Source organism: Echinops telfairi, unplaced genomic scaffold (assembly GCF_000313985.2).
Source record: "Echinops telfairi isolate 266 unplaced genomic scaffold, ASM31398v2 ScPeMD7_5;HRSCAF=22, whole genome shotgun sequence".
NCBI classification, from domain to species: Eukaryota; Metazoa; Chordata; class Mammalia; order Afrosoricida; family Tenrecidae; genus Echinops; species Echinops telfairi.
Window position 1 is genome coordinate 32701131 of NW_022103901.1, and position 21667 is coordinate 32722797.

Here is a 21667-nt window from a genome sequence, read left to right on the forward strand (position 1 = left end):
CACACACACACGCACGCACGCACACCTTCCCTTTCTCCTTTTTCTCTCATGCTGTTCCTGGTCCCTCTGAGGCTGCAGTGGGGTCTAAAGCCTAAGAAAGATGAGCCCTTCGTCCTAAGACCCCTTTCAGGCCTCCACCTCCTGTTGCCCCCACCCTAGAAGGAGCATGCTGGCCCTGCCACAGGCATCGCCCAGGGGCTCAGAAGGAAGGCGACATCTCAGGGTTCACACATCCTGGCCCTCCCCTTCTCCTAAGCATGCACGTCCCTCAGGCCACCCTGCCGGCTTTGGGCCCAGGTCAGGTCTGGAGAACTTGTCTCTGCCTGCCTCTCCTCCCTGAAGCCCAGCACCTTCTCTTATGCGCAGCTCAGAGAATGCACAGGCCAAGGCTTCCATGGAGGGCCAGAGTGGTGGGGGAGGAGCCACCACCCTCCTGTGCTGCAGGACCCTGTTCGCCTGGAGGGGGTGGCTAGAGTTCTCCATAACAACCACCCTTTATGACATCACAGGACCTGTGGTTTGCAGGAGGAGGCTGTCCCAAGCAAGCAGGGCCAGGGGAGGAGGAAGGGACAAGGGCCAGGCCCTTCAGAAATCCCTTATCCCTCTGGCTTGAGGCAGGCCATGCAAAACAAAAAACCCTTAAACACACAAATTCAGCTCTGATAGGCTTGTGAATCACTCCCTAGGGGTAATCATTTGAACCTCAGTTTCCTTAGTGTGGGCAGAAAATAGGTTTTCAGGGTCAGACCTGGGTCAGCGCTTTGAGCATGCTTAGTAGGCCATTGTAGGTGACTGAGGAATGTCACTTAGGTTTTGAACTGTGCCTCACTCTGTGTCTTACTTATCTAGTGTAGCTCTACCAGAAATACCACAAGTGGGGGTCTTTCGCAGACAAATGGATGGTTCCACAGTTCAGAGCACCAGCTCTGGGGGAAGGCAGGCTTGCTTTGTCAGCTCTAGGGGAAGATCTTGGTCTCTCTTTATCATCTGTGGGCCCAGCATTCCTTCGATCTTTCCCCCTGAGTCTAGGAGGTTCTCAGCACAGGAACTCTGGGTCCAAAGGAAGCACTCCTGGCTCTTCTCTCTTGATGGCAGTGCCTTCTGGCTCTGCCTGCTTCTCTGTTCTTTGGTCTCCTGTAAGACGAAAGGTGTAACTCAAGCAAGGATAGGACTTGAGTAACTGTGTGACTTAAGGGAGGTCACTTGAATAAGCAGGATGATGCAGCAGAGCCAGCCTGAAGGACAGAGGCAGGCAGAGGCAGATTCTGAGATGAATCTGAGGGCAGCTGAATGAATCCACTGACAGTTCCTGGGATCGGCAGACAACAAACACAACCAGAGATCAAAAAGCCAGACGCAAGTTCCAACTCCAGCAGAGGGCCAAGAGCCAAAGAGATTCTGACTTTGTTTGGTCTCCCTCTTATACAAAAAGTCACACACACACACGTGCGCGGAAGAAGCAGGTGTCATCAGGCTGTGACCAGATTGATAGGTTGGGTTCTGCCCTTACCCAGGAGGGTCTAGTTGACTTAATCCCTAACCATCACAGAAGGACAACTCTCCACTCGTCGCCCTGGAAGCTCTAGAGAAGATGGAGAAACCTATGACTGAGAAGTCACTGCCTGTGAATTCTTTGTGGTTTGGTAGGTACCAAGCCTCCTCCTCCGGTCAGAGTTACTCACATCAGGGAGTCACCAGGTAGCCTTTCTTCTTCTCTTGGTCCAGCCTAGCACTTGTGAGAAAGCAAAAGATCTGTACCAATTTGAAAGCGATTTTGACCAACGTTTCACCCAAACAACCCCTGTCAATTCATGCTGCGAGTAGGTGGGCAGGGCTACCTCAAAGGAAAGCAGAAAGCACCTGTGTTAGTCCAGGTGAACTAGAGAAACAAATTCATAGACACTCATATGTGTGCGAGAAAGCGCTTTATATAAAAGAGCAATTGTATATTAAGAAAACATCCCAGCCCAGTCCAGATCAAGTCCCTAAGTCCTATGTTGGCCCATATGTCTGATACCAATCTATACATTCCTCTTCAGACTCACGCAACACATGCAATGATGCTGAATGCAGGAAGATCACAGACCAGTGGGTGGAAAGTCTTGTGGATCCAGTGGTGGTAGAAGCACCTCAGCACTGGCGTGGATCTCTACGTGGCTCCTCCAGATCCAGGGCTCTGGCTCCATCAGTCTGGCTCCATCAGCATAGCTCCAAGTGACTTGTCAGCAGGAAGACAAAGCAGAGTGTGGGTCTGGCTATTTATCTTCTTAGCGCCTCCAAATGAGGTCATCACGCTGGGACCGATTGACAGGCTAAACTCCACCCCTTCACTCTTAATTGCCTCAAGGTGACACCAGATTATGTAACTACCACAGCACTTGATGTATATTAGTTTGCCTTTAATCTCACAAGCAGGCTTTACAAAACAGACACAACCATACTGTGGGGGAAATGAAAACTCTCATGCTGAAAGAGATTTTGCCTTTTTTTTTTTTTTCTCCTACTGAATTTGGAAATCTGTAAATATAGCTGCCCAATGCCAGACACCATGGAGCGCTGGTTGTGTAGTGGGTTATGCAATGGGCCGCCAACCACAAGGTGGGCTCCCACCAGTTGCTCCACAGGAGAAAGACAAGGCTGTCTACTCTTGTCAAGATCCAATGTCCCAGAAGCCCACTGGGGCAGTTCTACTCTGTCCTATGAGGTCGCTGTGAGTTGGAATCAACATGATAGCCCAAGTGTGGTTTTTAGCCTGATGCTGAAACTGACTGAGTTGGGCCATCTTTGCACGGTAATATGCCCTCTGGGTTCCTTTCGAGTTGCCCCTTTAAATGGGCCTGTCTAAAGGAAGTTGATGGGAACAAAGAAATAGAGGTGAGTCTTCATAGGCCAGATTGATACTGCTGGAGCAGCGCGGAGTCCCCAGCAGGGAGTGGTAGAAAGACATTGTAGAGGCAGACCCTGCCAATTGAGTCAATTCCTACTCGTAGGGAAGCTATAGGAAAGAGTAGAACTGCTCCCTAAAGTTTCTGAAGCTGTAAATAGTTACAGAAGCCACCGCCTCCTCTTTCTCCTGCGGAGCAGCTGGTGTAATGGAGGACAGGTTGCTTTCTAAGGGGGTGAAGCTGTTTTGGAATACGAGTGGTGGATTCATACTTAGTGAAAATACTTAAAAACACTTTACAAGGGTGAACTCTCTTACATGAGAAATAGGTCATTATGTCTTCATGATAAAAATTTTAAAACAGGGGGAGACTTCTAGGTAATATTTTACTCAAAGGTGAAAGGCAGTATGCTTTCCCTCTACCATAGAGAACAAAAGTTTAATGTCTGTTCTCAGCATCTGTATACAATGTTGCGCTGGAGTTCTGAGTTTGGACAAACGTCTGCTGCCATGGTCTGCTGCCATGTAACCACCATTACAACGTAGTGTCAGGGTAGCCGGCCCCTAACAAATCATCACAGGCCCGGCAGGCGCAATTGTACAGCTATAATATATAAAGAGTATAGTAAAATCATAGAGAGTAAGAGTGATTAGAGAGAAAATAAAATGAAGGAGTCAGACACATTTCATGGTAGCATGCTTACCGCAGCCCCGCTTGGTGGTCCACATGGGGATGTGGAAGGTGGGAATGACAGGAGAGAGAGCGATTTATTTCTAACCGAGGCTTATATATCTTTTGGGGGTGTGCAAGCCCCCTGATTACAGGTAAAGACATACATCACAGGAAGGGGTTGTACTATAGATAATACAGTAATGAGAGGGGGAAATCTAAGGCTGTACATGCAATAGGAAGGGGAGGGATTGGATTGGGGGTATACATGTGACAAGATGGGTGGATCCTAGATTCAGGAAGGCAGCCTAACTTTGGACGTCACCGAGCAGGTTTAAGCAGTTCTAAGCTTTCCAGGGAAACAATCATTATCCTATCAGTAGGGTGTGAGCCCCACCTACAGTGGACCAGACAGTAGTATGATGGCTGAATGCCTTCAGGGAGACTATCTCAAAGCATCTGACCTCCCACCATGTGCTGGCAAACAGCTTCTTAGGTTTGGCATCTCTTTCGGGGAGACAAAGCTGGGGAAAAGTCTTTTTATATCCCACAATATAGGAGAGTTCTGTTACTCCCCCCAAATCTTCCTGCAGCTATTGCTGTTTTCTGTCTCTCCAATTTTGTCTTTTTTCCAGATTTGTCATTTAAATGGGTTCTTTCACTTAGCAGAGCCGATCCCCCAGGGTCAACCACCTTCAGGAAGCGCCTCTCACACGACCTAAAGCGGGGAGGGGTGCGGTGTGGTGTAGGACGGGGGTGGGGTGGGGGGTGGGTGGCTGCGTTGCCAGGACAACGCGCTTGGACCGGACCGGTTTCTGGCCGGAGTGAAAGGGCTTCGAGAAAGGGACCGTGGGCGGTCGCGGGCGTGGCCATCCACTTTGTGCAGGCGTCAGGAGATGGTAGTGCGTTCTTTGCAATATGTAAACAGCGTGGGGGCAGGCACACAGGCGCTCAAAAGTGTCAAGACCTCAAAGGTGTGACCAGATTTTAACATTGGTAAAGCGGGACACCATTGATAAAACTCATATCCTGGCGAAATAGCCACATGGCAGCCGAAAAGCGTATACCCTAGCTTGTCGTGCATTCTTTCCAAAAATCGGGACTTTTTTTTCAACATTTTATTAGGGGCTCATACAAGTGTTATTGCAATCCATACACACATCAATTGTGTAAAGCGCATTTGTACATCATTCTCAAAACATTTTCTCTCCACTTAAACCCCCGACATTAGGTCCTCATTTTTCCCCTCCCTCCCCGCTCCCCCTTCCCGCATGAGCCCTTGATAGTTTATAAATGGGTATTTTGTCATATCTTGCCCTGTCCGACGTCTCCCTTCACCCACTTTTCTGTTGTCCGTTCACCAGGGAGGAGGTCACATATAGTTCCTTGTAACAATCGGGACTTTTTTAAAACGCCACGGGACGCTGGAAAATTGTTAACAATCGGGACGTCTGGTCACCTTACTCAAAGCACACCCACTGCCCTCCGAAGCAGTACATCCGAGTAAAAGCACCCAGCCACACAAGCACGCAGCCGGGACCGGCGCGGAGCCCTCGGCGCTCGCTGCGGGGCGTCCCTTCTGCGCGTGCGCGCGCGCGTTTTCATGCTGTTTGGCCTCGGCCGCCTGCCGTCGGTCGGTTGCCATAGAAACCGGAGAGGCGAGGCCTGCGGGTGCCGACGCGCTTACAGCAGCAGTTGGGGGCTTCTGCCGACCGGAGCGCCATGTCTTTCCGCGACCTCCGCAGTAAGGCAGCCCCCGTGCCCTGGGCTGGGCGAGTGCCTCGGGGCTCCTGCCCGCCCCGCAGGGGCCCTGTCTGCGGCCCGGCCCGGCCCCGCGCTGCCCCGAGCCTCTTCCCCCTCTGGCGCCAGGCGGTACCCCGAGCCCGCCCCTCAGGCCTGAAGCACCCGGTGGTATACCCCCATCTCCACCCCCAGCCCGGGGAGCCCTTCGAGCCTGGGGCGCCGGGCGGTGCGGGGGCTCTTCCTGCCTCGAGGACTGCTCCCGGCCCGTTGCCCGCCGCCGGCAGCCCCCAGCGATGGTGGAGTTGTGTATCCGCCGCCGGTGGCCCCTGAACACTGGAAACGTGGCTCGTGCCCTGCGAGCCACGGGCCTTCGAACTGCCTATAACTTTTGATCCGTTTGTATCGATAGTCACTCGGAGGTAGTCGCAGAGGTTGGCTTTGAGCTGGGTTGGTTGAGGGCTTGAGAGAAAGGAACGAGTGAGGAGGGGGTTGGAGGGCCGCGAACATTCCCCGAGTTTTTCCTGTTGGTTGGTTCTGCAGGTGTGCCACGACCACACGTGTGCCTTGTGATTAAGCCAAAACCCTTGTTCTGGTCACAGGTGGGTCTGAGGGGGTGCTGGGATTTAAATGCACTTCCTAAGACCCAGTGTTTGAAGAGCGAGGGACCCAGTGGTGGGACCAGGGAAGAAGGGGACCTGAATACTTGGTTGCCAGCGAGTGGATTCCGACTCATAGCAACCCTATCAGATAGGGTTCTGAGACCGTCAGAGTAAAAGCCTCATCTTTCTCCCTCCAAGCAGCTGGTGGCTTGAATGCTGACCTTACAGGTAGCCTAACGAGTGACCATTATACCATTAGGCCTCCTGTTGCTATCTTCAACATAGGAAAATGCAAGAAACGGTTCTGGAAAGAGCCTTAAGGCCGCAAAGGCCACGTGAAATTTTTTCCTGTAACTTGCCTGGAAATCTCAGAGCAACTCAACGGAGAGAAAAACCTTCGTAAAACGTTCTGACACTTTAGGAGGCCAGTGACTGCTTTGGAGAATGGAGTGTCAGGGGATCTAGTCTAAGAATCAACTGGCTGGTGGTTTGAATCCATCCAGCAGGTGCCTCCGAACAAAGGTTTGGCATCAGACTTCTGGAAGATGACAGCTGTTGGCAACCCTATAGAGTGCAGTTGCATGAATTGGAACGGACTCCTTGGTGCTTTGGAGGATGCCCGTTCTATGCTAGGTGTGCAAGGGGACTTCCGGAAGTTGGAGGGAAAATGGAATGAAAAGGTAATAGGATTCTCTCACCAGCTTCTGGAAATCCCCTCCTGCTTAGGGAAGATGGTGGTGGTGGAATTTGCCAGGAAATTGTTGCCTGCCCATGACAGAGCTGTACTGTGCCCCATTGGGTTTTCAAGGCTCTGAGCTTTCAGAAACAAATGTCCAGATCTGCCTTCTGAGGTGTTTCCAAGTGGGTTCAAATCACTAGTCTTTCAGCTGGCCACGAAGTGCCTAGCTGTTAACGTCATTCAGTGGAGGGCAGTAGAGTTCTCTGGTGAAATTCTTGGAGGGGCAGGGTGGTGAAGTAAACTGCTTCAGTGCACCCGAGCAGAGCCAGTGAAGCGAATAGTTGAGAGACTGGACTTCGTGTTTCCTTCCTTACCCTCGTGCTTCTGCTAGCTGGTGCTGCCTGCATAGGTGGAGCAGCTGGCTACCATGTGGTGTGATCAGACCGACATTGTTAAGGCCAATTGTCACATCTGCTTGCTGATGCTGGAAAATTCTCCCATCAGAAAGCGTTCCTTTCGGTTATGATTTGCTCTTTTTCCCTGCAAGGTAAACATCTAGGACAAGGCATCAGATTGGATTGGTAAAGCTAGTAGCGTCTTGGTGAATTATATTCTGTGGGAATTGAAGGTACTTGGCTACTAGACATTGTGCAAGACAGTTTTCTCCTTCATCGGCATTCAAGGAGGGCCAGTTCTCAGTTCCACTGCTGTTTGTTGATTCTGACTCACAGTAATCCTGTAGGAGAAAGTAGTACTGCCCCATAGGGCTATAACTCCTTATAGAAGTTGACTGCCTTCTCTCTCTCTCTCTCTCTCTCTCTCTCTCTCAGAACAGCTGGTGGCTTTGAACCACTGACCCTTTCATTAGTAGCCAAGCACTTAACCACTGCTTGGCCAGACCTCCTAATACTCCATTGGGGGCTAAAAACAAGATATCAAAGAAATAAATTCATAGCCAAACCTTGAACCTCATTTAAAAAAACAAACAAAAACAATGAACTTTTTATTATGATTTTAAGGAGCTCCAATGTCATAACTGGTTAGACATTATGCTGCTAACTGTAAGATCAGTGGTTCAAACCCACCAGTCACTCTACCGGGGAATGATGAGTCTTGCCTACTTCTGTAAAGACCTAAAATATCAGAAACCCCAAAGGGGGAGTTCTCTTCTGTCCTACAGAGTGGTCATGAGTCAGAATTGACTCAGTGGCAGTGGGCTATTGTGATGTGCATGACACTGTACAGAACAAATTGGTTTTCCATCTAACAATGAATACACATTCATGTTTCATGATCTCTGAATCCCAGGTTAATGTATACGTTCCACTCCTTTTCTCACTAAACTTAAATAATTGTTTGGTTGTTGCCATTTTGGTACCTGATTAAATTTAAATTTGATTTAAATTGTGTCTCCTTTTTTTCTCCATCCCTCCCCCGGCAACCAACAGTTAATAAGTTGTCCCTAAAATTGCAAATAGTTGGGGATTCTGAAGGGAAAATAAAGTGAGTTTATTAGTGAAACCAAAGCTACCGTGTGAGGAGGGGCTGACTGGCTTGTCTCTTGCCTTGGACAGATTTCACGGAGATGATGAGAGCCTTAGGATATCCGCGGCACATTTCCATGGAGAATTTCCGCACACCCAACTTTGGACTTGTATCTGAAGTGCTCATCTGGTTGGTGAAAAGGTTAGAACTGCCCCTCATTACAATCCGAGGATGAATAGAAGGCAAACCGAACCCACTGCCATTGAGTCAGTTCCGACTCTTAGCAGCCCTGCCCCATAGAGTGCTCGAGACTCATCTTTACAGGAAGGTGCTTTCTCGCCCAGCGGGGCTGGTGGTTTGTACACCACTGACCTTTCGGTTAGCAGCCGAGGGAGTCACCCCACCACACCACCAGGGCCCTCTGAGGAATGAATACTAGACTATTTATCTTCCAGTGGATTTGCTACCTACAAATGGTGTGCGGCTGCAACCTAAAAGGAATCATTCAATGAAAGGTGGGTTTGACAGACTGCGTGGTAGCTTGTTAAAAACCAGCCAAGTTTTCAAGCACGCCATAGGAGAGGCAGCAAACACACACCAGATAGGGCTGAAAGGAGATGACTTACTTCTCCATGGGAGCAAACAGCAGGGTGCTGACCCAAGGCGCTCTGTCTCCTTACCCAGAGTGGAGGAACTAACCTTTGCTAATGAGTACACCATATTAGTAATCACAAGAATTTCTTTTGTGTGAAAAATCTAAGAGGATTCAGGGGTCAGCAAACTTTCTCTGTCATGGGCCAGAGAGTAAATATCTTGAGCTTTGCAGACTACATACGTCTCACGTGTTTTTCGGTTTCTTTGTTTTTGTTTTGTTGTTCTGTACAGGCAGACCTCGAGCTTGGTACCCGACCACCACCATAACGTTAATATTACAATAAAGCGAGTCACCGGCCCTGTTTTTTTTGTTTGTTTCCTGGTGCATCTAAAAGTGATGCCAACAGTAGACTATAGTCTGTTAAGTGTGTAATAGAATTATGGCAACATTTGAAATGTTAGGAGAGGGATCCACATGGGTCACTGAAACCTGCAGTGAGCACGTGCTGTTGCGAAATTGCCACCAACCTTCAATTTGTAGTAAATGCAGTATCTACAAAGTCCAACCAAGCAAAGCGTCATAAAACAAGGTCTGCTGGTGTGCACAGTCTTTACAGTTGTGAAAACCGTGCTTAGCTTGCAGGCTGTACAAATACCAGTCATAGTCTGCTGACCCCGGTGGATCATCAACTACTCAGCTGCTCCCAAAGGTGAATGAATTCACTCAAGAGTTTATTTTTGGGCAGGTGGTTGTCAGCTAGAGTGACTATTCTGATTATTTGAATGAAACTGTGAGATTGGAGAAAGGTTCAGTTTTTAAGTTGGGCCCTTGTTTTGGATTTTGAAATTACTTAAACCTGTTCCTAGGCAGAAATTTTCCCCTTGGGGGTTTGGCCCTGTTTTATGCTGCTGTGGAGGTCCCCAAGGCCCACTGCTTCAGCTTCGTTCTCATAGCCTTTTGCTGCGTATCCGCTGGCCACTTCCTCTCGTAGACCAGCTACCCAACTGACTTGTGTCCTTTTTCCGGTAGGTACGAACCGCAAACAGACATCCCTTCTGATATCGAAACGGAACAAGACCGTGTTTTCTTCATCAAGGCGATTGCCCAGTTCATGGTTGGTCCTTGTTTATTTTGTGGCGTTAAATCAGATAGGAAAGGATGAGTGGACTCCTTCTTTTTAAAAAAAATCATTTTATTGGGGGTTCATACAACTCTTATCACCATACATACATACATACATACATACATACATTGTGTCAAGCACATTTGTACATTTGTTGCCATCATCATTCTCAAAACATTTTCTTTTTACTGGAGCCCTTGTTATCAGCTCCACATCCCCCACCCCTCTCCACCACCTCTTCTTCCCTCACAAACCCTTGATAATTTTTAAATTATTACTATTATTTTGTCATGTCTTACACTGTCCGACATTGATATCTCCTTTCACCCACTTTTCTGTTGTGCATCCCCCAGGGAGGGGGGTTATATGTTGATCCTTGTGATCGGTTCCTTCTTTCTGCCCCTACCTTCTCTGCACCCTCCCGGTATCGCTACTCTCACTACTGGCCCTGAGGGGTTCATCTGTCTTGGATTCCCTATGTTTCCAGTTCCCATCTGTACCAGTGTGCATCCTCTGGTCTAGCCGGATTTGTAAGGTAGAATTGGGATCATGATAGTGAGGGGGAGGAAGCATTAAAAAGCTAGAGGAAAGTTGTATGTTTCATCGTTGCTACACTGCACCCTGACTGGCTCATCTCCTCCCCACGACATTCCCTGTAAGGGGATGTCCAGTTGCCTACAGATGGGCTTTGGGTCCCCACTCCACACTCCCCCTCATTCACAATGATATTATTTTTTTGTTCTTTGATGCCTAATATCTGATCCCATCGACACCTCATGGTCACACAGGCTGGTGTACTTCTTCCATGTGGGCTTTGTTGCTTCTCAGCTAGATGGCCACTTGTTTATCTTCAAGCCTTTAAGACCCCAGACGCCATATCTTTTGATAGCCGGGCACCATCAGCTTTCTTCACCATATTTGCTATGCACCCGCTTTGTCTTCAGCAATCTTGTTGGGAAGGTGAGCATCATGGAATGCCAGGTTAATAGAACAAAGTGTTCTTGCATTGAGGGAGTACTTGAGTGGAGGCCCAGTGAAGTGGGCTCTTTCTAGACTCCTTCTGTTACCAGGTTTCTATGGAGCCACTTCACTGACACACGTTTCTTGTTATGTTGTTTCCTAGTTCTTCGTATTCTCCTCCACTAATTGTTAAGAATTTCACTTCCTGAAGTATTTATTTTTAAAATAGGCATCCCTTTCCATGGTCTAAAACTATAGCTCTTGAAGTAACGTAGAGTAAAATGCCTCTCTGCCCTTTATGCCTGCAATCCAGTTCCATTCTCAGTACTCACCATTTGAATTCATTCCAGGGTTTCTTCTTGCATCTATGAAGGGATTTCAAAAGTTTATGGGAAAATGGAATTAAAGGATAATACGATCGGAGACCTTTGACCCCCTGTTGCAGCAGAGAGGTTGGGAGCTGCCCGCAGGGAGCAAAGATTAAAGGGACAGTAGCACCTCAGTCGGTGGGCCTCTGGGCAAAATCTCTCTAGTGAACGACAACAATGACAAAGGGAATTTTCTTCTTTTTGGTGGCAGCAGTGGGCTTCTCTAAGAACTTTTTGAAACTCCCTCACACACACATAAATATATCCTAATTGGTCCTCCTTTGATAGAAATAGTAACAGAATATACACCAGCTAGCTAGCATCTTTCTTCACTTAACAATGTATTTAAAGAGCTTTCCCAGTCAATACTTAAAGAATTCGCTCACCTTCTCCTGTGCCTGAGCAGGACAGAGAGACCTTGTTTTATTGCACTGGGTGATAAACATTGCATTTCCCCCCCAAATGGAAGGTTTATGGAAATCCTAGATCAAGTCCATTGATAGCATTTTTCCAGTAGCCTGTGTCTCTCAATCCCATGATTGTAATTCTCACAGTAGTTCAGATTTTCCATAATGTTATTATGCAACGCGTGGGCTAAAGTCTAGTTCAACTTACATGCACCGGGGAACCAAAACCAAGTACACGACTCGCTTCATTGCCGTGCTCTAGACCGGAAGCTGTCCTCTCCTTAGAGAACACTCCCCATCAGTCACACACAGTCGTCCATCTTCTCTTGTGCCTGAGGAGGCTTGCCGGTATGGATGTACCACAACCTGTGCAATGTGTAGGATTCCCAGTTGTTGCTCTTTAAAGCAGTGGTGTCCGGCATCATCTATACCCACCCTCATGTTGGTGTGTGTTGTCCTAAGGACTGGAGTTGCTGGGCCCAGAGCATGTGCATTTGTGACTTTTGACATCACCGTTTGTACCAATTTACACCCCCACTAGCCATGTGTGCATCACTTGGAGTATTTGACTCTTAATACTATTAGACTGTATCCTGACTGTGGACAGAGACAGTTTCATGTTACCTACATGGGATCCTAGACATGTAATAGGGAAATGACCTTAACCTTTCCTTTTTAAATTGTTCATTGTGATTTGGGTGTAGGTTTACAAAACAGATCAGTTTTCCATTCTACAGCTGATACGAATTTTGCATCATGTCATTGCTTGAAGACCCCACAATGTAATTGTTATCATTTATCCTGCCTCTTACCTGTGTTCCCTGTTTCTGTTCCACCTTCTTTCCTGATCTTTCCTGCCTTCTGAAGTTTGTTCCTGAGCAAATGTCATTTTGATCTACAGTGATTGAATGCTCTGAGAAGTTTGAACTTCCCTAGTGTCATTATTCCTCTTATGCACTTATCTGTTGCTTGGCTAGAAATAACCATGGGGTGAATTCATTTCCAGGTCTGAAGGGTGACCAAAGGCCATAGGCTCGGAGGGTCCATGAGTTGTGGCCTAAACTTTTGAAACAATTTTATTTTTGTCTGAAAATAGGCCACCAAAGCCCATATAAAACTCAACACTAAGAAGCTCTATCAAGCGGATGGGTACGCGGTTAAAGAGCTTCTAAAGATCACATCTGTGCTGTACAACGCGATGAAGACCAAAGGGATGGAGAGCTCGAGAATAGGCGAGGAAGACGTCAGCAAGTTCAAGTTTGATCTTGGCTCAAAGGTAAGGAAACGGAATGGTAGGCCATCTGGGAGGAAGCGGGAGGCCAGTGGGAAAGCAAGAAGGGGACGCTGCCTCTGACTAACGTGCCCGTGGGAAAGGTGGGGAGAAGCGGCTGGAGTTTGATCCTCCTTACTCATGGGCCCCTATCAGCAAGTGACTTTAAAAACAATGACAGCTCACTGCCATGAGTTGTTCCCAAGGCCACACGCAGACAGGTTCAGTGCAGTGACAAATCTTAGCCATTCAGAGCACTCCCCGTTGAGGTCAAACGAGGCAGCTTCCTGCTCTCTCACTGCCAACAGGCGGCCTTCCCAAAGCCTCTCAAGGGCCATTTTCTTCAGACTTCTGCTATTTGTTGGCAATGTTACTGTTTACAGTGGTCCCCACGAGCAGTGCTGGAGTACTGTCTGGTGTGGCTGAGCACAAAGGTTGTAGTGGATTTGACACAAAAATTTGTATTTGGTTAGCTTCCTTCAGGCCTGAGGTGCAGTGCTGTTGGCTCTGAGTTGATTGCTTGTGCATCAACAATGTATTAAAGAAGATGTCTTTACACAGATGCACACCTGATGCTGGGGTTGATGAAAATGTGAGGCTTGCAAGACTAATCCCAAGGGGAAATGGCTCAGCCCAATACCATTCCTTCTCACAGTGACCCTGTAAGGCAGAGTAAAACTGCCTCATATGATTTCTTATGCTGTAAATCTTTACAGGAACAGACTGCCTCATCTTTATCATAGGGAGCAGGTGGTGGGTTTGAACTTCCAACCTTGAGGTTAGTAGCTCAATACCTAATCCACAGCGCCACCAGAGCCCAAAAAGGAAATCCAACATGGGGCTTGACTTCATGACCATGAGATCAGGGGTATCATGCTCTGCTGGCTGAGCTAACTGGTGGTCAGAGCACCTTATTGTGACCCAGCTCACATATCAGCACCTATCCTCCTTTGACTTGTGACATTGATCTCATTCATATTTAGACAATTCTTTCTTCGTCGTGGACCCTAGGACCACTCTGCCGCCAGGCTTGCATACCTATGTGCCTTGTGCAAATGTGTTCTGTAGGCCAGCACCTTGTCAGAAGATGGGAATTGATTCTGATGGGCTGGTTCCCTCGGGGCACTTTGTGTTTCTAAATGCCCAATAGCCAGCCTGCCCCCGAACTCTCTGATTTCCCTGTTTGTCTTCCAGATTGCAGATCTGAAAGCAGCCAGACAGCTTGCTTCTGAGATCACCTCCAAAGGTGCCTCCCTGTACGACCTGCTGGGCAAAGAGGTGGAGTTGCGGGTAGGTGGCCTTCTGATGACACAGCTCCTTCCTTTGCTCAGCTGGTCTTCTCTTGTTTTAATTCTGTTTCTCCCTTGTCTGTTCTGGTTTGATGAAGCAGTCCCCATGACATGCTAACCCATGGGAAAGTGATTCCCAATGCCAGCTGCCTTCACCGCTCCCAGGACCCCGGTCTGCTGTGGTACATTTGCTTGCTGGCCACTGAGACTTGGCAGACCGAATGGACCTTGAGGTCTTTCCTCAGGGAACGTGACTTCACCGTGCCTCTCAGCAAAACACTCGGCTGAGCCAAGGTCCTGAACCTTGTGGCACATGGAGATTTCTTAAAGAAAAGCATGGGTGCCTACCTCTCTGACTTCATCAGTGGGAAGTGACCTGGGCAGAGGACATTTCAAACGTTCCCCAGGTGATTGTAACTCAGAGCAGAGTGGGGGGAGACGACAGCTCTAAGCAGCCCTTGCCACCCGAGTCAAGTCGATGGGACAGGAGGCGTGCTCCACGTACTCTGTGTGGGTCTCGGTGGAAGAGCATGGCCCCACACCCACAGGCCCGCAGAGTCACCTGGGAGCTTGACAAAACCCTGCCTCTAGCTTCTGCCCCAAGCCACTCAATCTGAATGTCTAGGGCTCATAGGCAGGCATCTGCTTTCCAGGTGCTTCCCATACTGCGCCGTGCCATGGGGCTCAGGAGCCGTGGGTTCAAGAAGAAATCGGGCATTGTTTATGATGTCATTTCGATTAAAGAACAGAACACGCCCTAGAGTTTCAGGTGTGCCAGTCCAGGACCGCCACCTGACTCCCACAGCTGCACCTGCATTCTACCACCGCTGCAGGTGCAATGGCATATTTCCTCGGGCTTTTTATAAGGGATGTGGAGAGGAAGGACTTGAGTGCCAGATCACCCTCCCTGCACTGCCCTGCTGACCTGGTGAGGTTTGGGTGGCAGAATAGAACTATCGGGTGTGGGCAGCTGATAAGACCACCGGAGCTGTGCCATGGTCCTCTGTTGCTAGGGCAGAGGTGCACATGGCCCCGCTCTTGGTCCTCACAGAGAAGAGAGCGGCTCCTCTGCTGGTTCACACTCAAGCGGTGGCATCTTTGTGGGATGTCAGGAAGTAATTGTGGCTGAGCTGTGTCTGAGGTAGTCAGGGGCCCTGATGATAGTACTTCTCATGCCCATAACTGTCAGGCTCTGAGGGCATGTGCCCTGCCCAAGATTGTCTTTAATACACCCAGCAAACACTCCCTGACGACCAGCACCAAGCACGGCCGTTTTCCGTAAGTCTCATAAACTCAGGGAGCTCATGACCAGTGGGAGAGGTGACACCACAGACGAAAGGATGTGCAAGCGGAGGATGAGAAGTTCTCCGGGCGCTGCATAACCGCATCAGCCTAAAACCACAGGGTCTCAGAAGTTTCCGGTATTGTGACCGGCATAACCCCTTGGTTTAGTGGGTCATAGACTTTGTTCCTGGAGTCAGAGCACCAGTAAGGGACTTAAGGGGCTCAGACAACAAGTTGGGTCTGTGTTTAGGTTTGGAGTCATCTGAATGTAATGTAAGCCAAGAGGTGAGTTGGAGGCAGAGATGACGGGCCAGAAGGTCAGTCTTGTCTAGGACCTGTGGTCCGTGCATCCCGACCCCTCTCTGAGAAGGGAGTCCTGAGCTCCGGAGCAAGGGTAGCTTGGTAACCCAAGTCTGGATTTACAGGCGTGATGCTGCAGGTGTATGCACAGCCGAGCTACTCACTGAAGTGGGCCGCTTGAGAGCCAGTCCGCACCCAGGCCCAGGGAATGCAGGGGTTGATGGGGCCTCTTCTGAAAACTCCCATTACCCATTGCTTGTTTCACACAGGAACTGAGAACCGAGGCAATCGCCAGACCTCTGGAAATAAACGAGACTGAGAAAGTGATGAGGATCGCAATAAAGGACATTCTGGTGAGGTGGAATTGCTTTTTGTTCTGTTTTTGTTTTTCTCTAAATTTTATTTATTGTGCGGTTGTTCGATAGTTTCTGTCAGGACCAAACCATCTGGTGAAACCGAGGCAGCCCTTCTCACTCTCCTGCTCTGAGTGGCCCCTCCAAACGTCTCCATAACCCTTCACGCTGCTTTTGACAGCTTGATTCCAGTATACTTTGCTTTCATTTGATATGCTTATGCCTGAGACTCAAACAATGTACTATATCTTGTCTGCACAAGACAGAACAAGCTAGGGTTTCGTATTAGAGAAGGGGAGATGTAAATGAAGACGTGAGAAGCCTAGGAAAGTTGGATGTTAGGTTTCTTCTAGAAATTTAAGTAGCAGTTTGAAAATTCCCAACTGTTTAGATTAAGGAGCCCTGGTGGCATGATGGGCTGGGCATTGGGCTGCTGACCACAAAGCCAGTGGTTCAAGCTCCGTCACCCCTCAGAGGAAGAAAGATGAGACTGTCTGTTGAGATTTCCTGTCTCAGAAACCCCAAGGTCCTCGCCTGTCCTGAAGGGTCCTCAGGAGCTGGAGTTGACCTGACAGCAGTGGGTAAGACGGATGGTTACTTTGCTCTGCCTTTACTGTTAGGAGCAGTTTCTCATGCGCTTAGGAATTCTCTCCATTTAAATAATTATTCAGTGCTCTTAGCAATGCATGTTTTGTTTTGTGGGTTCTTTGTAATGGATTTAGTGCATTGCTCACTGCTGGACGTGTAACTGGTTTCTGGAGTGCCTTCATTTTGAGCATCACTGTACTATGCAGGAGGCGGCCATCCTCCTCGACTCGCCCAGGATCAGGTATCACAGGTGTTCACTCGGCTCATCGGAAGTACTCAGAAACTGGAGACTCAAACAGCCTGGGGTTGGCTCACACTGTGTGCAGGGCCCCTCTGTGCCCCACTCTCCTCCATAAAATGGGGAGCCCGGCAGTACCAACTCCCCAGGTTCTTGTCAGGGGAGGTGGAGCCCACTGCCCAGCCCGAAGTCACTCTTCTGTCATCGTTAGGGATTTAAGTGTTAATTAGGTAAATTAGGCTATGTAAATTGGGCACGAGCAAGACTGGGCTTTGATCTACACAAAAATCATACATGTATGATTTTCAACATATCCATACAAAACCGCGAACCGGGGGAAGGGAGGGAAAAAAGAGGGGCTGATACCAAGGGCTCAATAGAAAGTAAATGTTTACAAAATAATGATGGCAGCATATGTACAAATATGCTTGACACAATTGATATGTGGATTGTTAAAAGAGCTGGAAGAGTCCCCAACAAAATGATCTTTTAATTAAAAACAAAAAACCGCCCTGCAAACCCACTGCCATTGAGTTGATTTCAACTCATAGCCACCCTATAGAGCAGCGGTTCTCAACCTGGGGTCGAACAACCCTTTCACAGGGGTCACCCAATTCAGAACAGTAGCAAAATGACAGTGATGAAGTAGCAATGAAAATCATTTTATGGTTGCGGGTCACTACAACATGAGGAACTGTATGAAAGGGTCGCAGCATGAGGACGGCTGAGAATCTCTGCTCTGGAGCATTTTACTGAAGCACACAGCCTCATCTTCCTCCCATGGAGCAGCTGGTGAGTTTGAACAGTCAACCTTGCAGTTAACAACGCCTAACCCCTGCACCACCAGAGTGCCGCAGGCAGAAACACTTTGTTTTTAATAACTTTTTTTTATTAGTGGCTCATACAACTCTTATCACAAGCCATACATACATCAATTGTGTAAAGCACATTTGTACATTCATTGCCCTCATCATTCTCAAAACATTTGGTCTCCACCTAAGCCCCTGGCATCAGCTCCTCATTTTCCCCCTCCCTCCCCACTCCCCCTCCCTCATAAACCCTTGATAATTTATAAATCATTATTTTGTCATATCTTGCCCTGTCCAACGTCTCCCTTCACCCACTTTTCTGTTGTCCGTTCCCCAGAGAGGAGGTCACATGTAGATCCTTGTAATTGGTTCCCCCTTTCCAACCCACTCTCCCTCTACGCTCCCAGTATTGCCACTCACACCACTGGTCCTGAAGGGGTCATCCGCCATGGATTCCCTGTGTTTCCAGTTCCTATCTGTACCAGTGTACATCCTCTGGTCTAGTCAGATTTGTAAGGTAGAATTCAGATCATGATAATGGGGGCAGGGAGGAAGCATTTAGTAACTAAAGGGAAGTTGTATTTTTCATCCTTGCTACATCATACCCTGACTGGCTCGTCTTCTCCCTGTTTCTAATAGCTTTTTATGAACGTTTTGAAGTCTTCTTTGTGTGTGTGAATGAGAGAGGGAGCCCCACTGGTGCTGTGGGTGAAGCATTGAGATATTAGCCAGGAGGTCGGCAGTTCAAACTCACCGGCTGTTCCATGAGAGAGACAAGGCAGTCTGCTGCCCTGAAGATTTACAGCCTCAGAAACCTTAAGGGGCAGTTAGTTCTCTTTGTCCTGTATGTGGTCACTCAGTCAAAATCAACTCGATGGCAATAATTCTTTATGTTTTTAGTAGGACTAAGTATTGCTATGCCTGGTGTATGTATGAAGAGGTTTTAAAAAAATTCGAGGAAAATATCTATTATCTTAGAAGTCCTTTTTCCGTGAGCGTTTGTCTCCATTTCCTGTTACATGTAGGTGCAGGTGCAGAAGACCAAAGACTTGCTCAATAACGTGGCCTCTGATGAAGCAAATTTAGAAGCCAAAATTGAAAAGCGAAAACTGGAACTTGAGAGAAATCGAAAGCGGCTGCAGACTCTGCAGAGCGTCAGGTACGTGAGAGCTTTCGGAAGTGAAGACAAGGAAAAGACAAAGAACAGAATGCCTGGACACTTGCCCGGGAGCAGTGGAAACCACCCTGCGCAGGCCTTCTCTGCTTGAATAGGCACTGGTCACCCTTCCAGCCAGCAGCCTGCTGGGGCCATTCTCTGTACTGCTTTCCCGTGTCTGGGGAGCAGCTAGTCCTGAGCCCCACTTTGAGTCTTTTTTCAATAGTTTGTAGTGGCACTTGAGGGGAAGCATCAAAATGCTTATTCACACAGCTGGGCCTTCAAACCCACCTGCCACTGCAGGAGAAAGATGAGGCTGTCTGCTCCCATTTGATTCACTGCACCAAACACTAGGTACAGGGTCACTGTGAGTAGTTGACTGGGCGGCAGTGGGCCCTTTCCTGGGGGTAGGAGCGGGCAGGTGTGTGCCCAGGGTAAGTGCTTTCACCTAGTGGTGACTGATGAGCAAGGTGCACGGCAGCAGAACTGTTGCGCTTGTTTTTTCCCAGCAGCACGTGCTCACTCTGTATCCTTTCCCCCATATTGCAAACCTTTCTCCTCACTCAAACGCCCTGCCCTTGAGGCCGTGCTGATTCTGGGTTTCTGAGATGGTAAACCTTTATGGATGTAGAAAGCCTCGTCTTTCTCCCGTGGAGCCCCTGGTAGTTTCAAACAGTTGACCTTGAGGGTTAGCCACCTAATGCATAACCCACTCTGCCACTACAGTCTAGTGTAAGCACAGCTTTTCTATGCCCTGGGAAAGGAAAACATGCTGTGACTCACTTTATTGGGATGTTTGCTTTACTTCAGTGCCCTGGAATGGAACTCACGGCATCTCTGAGGTGGACCTGTGGAGACTGGGAAGAGAAAGGGATATTAGCTTTAAGCAATTACAAAAGGGAGGGACCTTCTCCGATAAGAGGATTTCCCAGGCAAACCAGGCCGGGAAGTTGGACTCGGCACCAGTGTGGGTGACACCGTCCCACTGACTCTCACTCTTCATTCCCCTGGGCCTGGCTAGGCCCGCCTTTATGGACGAATACGAGAAGATTGAGGAAGAGCTGCAGAAGCAGTACGACGTCTATCTGGAGAAATTCCGCAACCTGACCTACCTGGAGCAGCAGCTCGAGGACCATCACAGGATGGAACAAGAGAAGTTTGAGGTGAGTGCCCATCCCACCCTTCCACACTGGCTGCTCCGGTCGTGCGCCATTGTGTTTCTGTTGACTTGTCAGTTTGTAAGATATCCTTCTGGGATAAAGCCAGTGGAGGTGCCTTCTCGCTGGTCTATCTGAGGGTCACTGGTGCCTCTTTTGTTTTGCTGATGGTTTACAGCCTGGATCCGGGGTGTCCAGTGTGGCCACTTAGGGACTAGGATGGGGACACACACACACACACACACACACACACACACACACACAGCCTGGCTGTGCCTGGTTAATGCCCTGCTGCCATTGTCTTGGAATACTCAATCCCTTTTTTTTTAACAGTTTTATTGGCACATAATCCACATATTTTACACTTCAATAGCTCAGTCATATCAGGAATTGTACAATCATTACCACAATCAATTTTAGAACATTTTCTTTTTGTTTGTTTGTTTGCTGGTTGGTTTGTTGCTGCTGTTGGGGTAGTTGATCTTATGGGGCTTTGAAATTGTCACAATAGGACCACCACAGTAAACCTCAGTCGTGCATATTCCAGGGACAAGCTAACAGAGTTTGGGCTCCTACTGAACTCTAGCGTCAATCCATGAACACTTAATTCGGATAACATGGCCCTGCTCACCCTCATGTAATGATCACTGAAGATAAGGGTGCTACAGCAAAGTGTGCTGAAGAAAGCAGATGGTGCCCGGCTATCAGTGTTGGGGGCCTTACAGGCTTGTATTCAAACAAGTAGCCACCTAAGCTTGGAGTCAACTAAGTCCACATGGAAGAAGCACACCAGCTTGTGTGATCCAAAGATGACAGTCATAAAATTCAAATAGGACGAAGGGAAAAGTATTCAAGCTAATATTGTGAACACCCAATTTGTAGAAGGCTATGGAGGACAGTGGGAGCCCAAAACCCATCTGCAGAGCATCTGGTCAGACTGAGCCACTGGCAGATCCCTCTAACCACAGGCCAGGGTCTCAAGCAGCCTTACTGTCACACAGAGATCATTGTCATCTTGATTATGCTGGATCGAACTTGATACTTTGTCAGTTGACCTGGCTATTGACCTAACATGAATTTGTTTTAGGAGCAAGTATCTCGTTTGTTCCATGACAAAAATTTCTCCCTTGGCTTAAAAAATATTGTTGGTGTTTTCTTTCCTATTCATTATTTGTATTTTTATACTATTATTATTTTATTCTTACCACTGTGTTTCATTTTTGAAGTTTGTTTTTTCTGTTGGGTTTATCAGTTGGTGGAGCACAGAAGGAGTGGATGCATAGAAATAACTGGTGCACGGGTTGGTAGGGGAGGTGCGTGGTGGGGAGTGGGAGTTGGGGCGGGTAAGGGGATTTCATGCGTAAGCAATGAAGGCAGGATGGGGGAGGGAGCACTACAACTGATTGTGATTACACAACTCATTTTAAAGGCGATTTAACCATGGGGTCACTTATTTATTGAAGTGAAATAATTCTTTTTTAAGCAATAGCATTTTATTGTGTTTTTGGTAAAATATGGTGCACAGCAAAACAGGTTACCAGTCAACAATAGCAACGATGAAAAATACAACTTTAGTTCCTAAATGTTCTCCCCCACCCCACTCCTACTATCATGACATGAATTCTACCTTGCAAGTCTAGCTAGACCAGAGGATGTACACAGGTACAGATAGGAACTGGAAATACAGGGAATCCAGGGTGGATGATCCCT

General features: G+C 48.1%; 2 protein-coding genes across 7 annotated transcripts in view; one reads left to right on the forward strand and one right to left on the reverse strand.

The window, feature by feature from the left end:
* Positions 1–396, reverse strand: part of CUNH16orf90 (chromosome unknown C16orf90 homolog) — a 3620-nt gene extending 3224 nt beyond the window's left edge. The window contains exon 1 of one of the 2 annotated variants that reach the window (XM_030884409.2): positions 381–396. In XM_030884409.2, coding sequence (XP_030740269.1) covers positions 381–396 — 16 coding nt within the window. Of the gene's footprint in view, positions 1–350 lie in introns of both variants that reach the window. The other variant, XM_004705829.1, reaches the window with a different exon arrangement.
* Positions 397–5222: 4826 nt separating this feature from the next.
* CLUAP1 (clusterin associated protein 1) overlaps positions 5223–21667 on the forward strand; it is a 30405-nt gene continuing 13960 nt past the window's right edge. For 3 of the 5 annotated variants that reach the window (XM_045285891.1, XM_030888999.2, XM_004705830.2), the window contains exons 1-8: positions 5223–5298; positions 8150–8261; positions 9685–9769; positions 12610–12789; positions 13978–14073; positions 15926–16009; positions 18670–18803; positions 19822–19963. In XM_045285891.1, the coding sequence (XP_045141826.1) occupies positions 5277–5298; positions 8150–8261; positions 9685–9769; positions 12610–12789; positions 13978–14073; positions 15926–16009; positions 18670–18803; positions 19822–19963 (855 nt within the window). In that variant the 5' untranslated portion in view covers positions 5223–5276. Of the gene's footprint in view, positions 5299–5639; positions 5717–5820; positions 5897–8149; positions 8262–9684; positions 9770–12609; positions 12790–13977; positions 14074–15925; positions 16010–18669; positions 18804–19821; positions 19964–21667 lie in introns of those variants that run through there. The other 2 variants (XM_045285892.1, XM_045285893.1) reach the window with 2 other exon arrangements.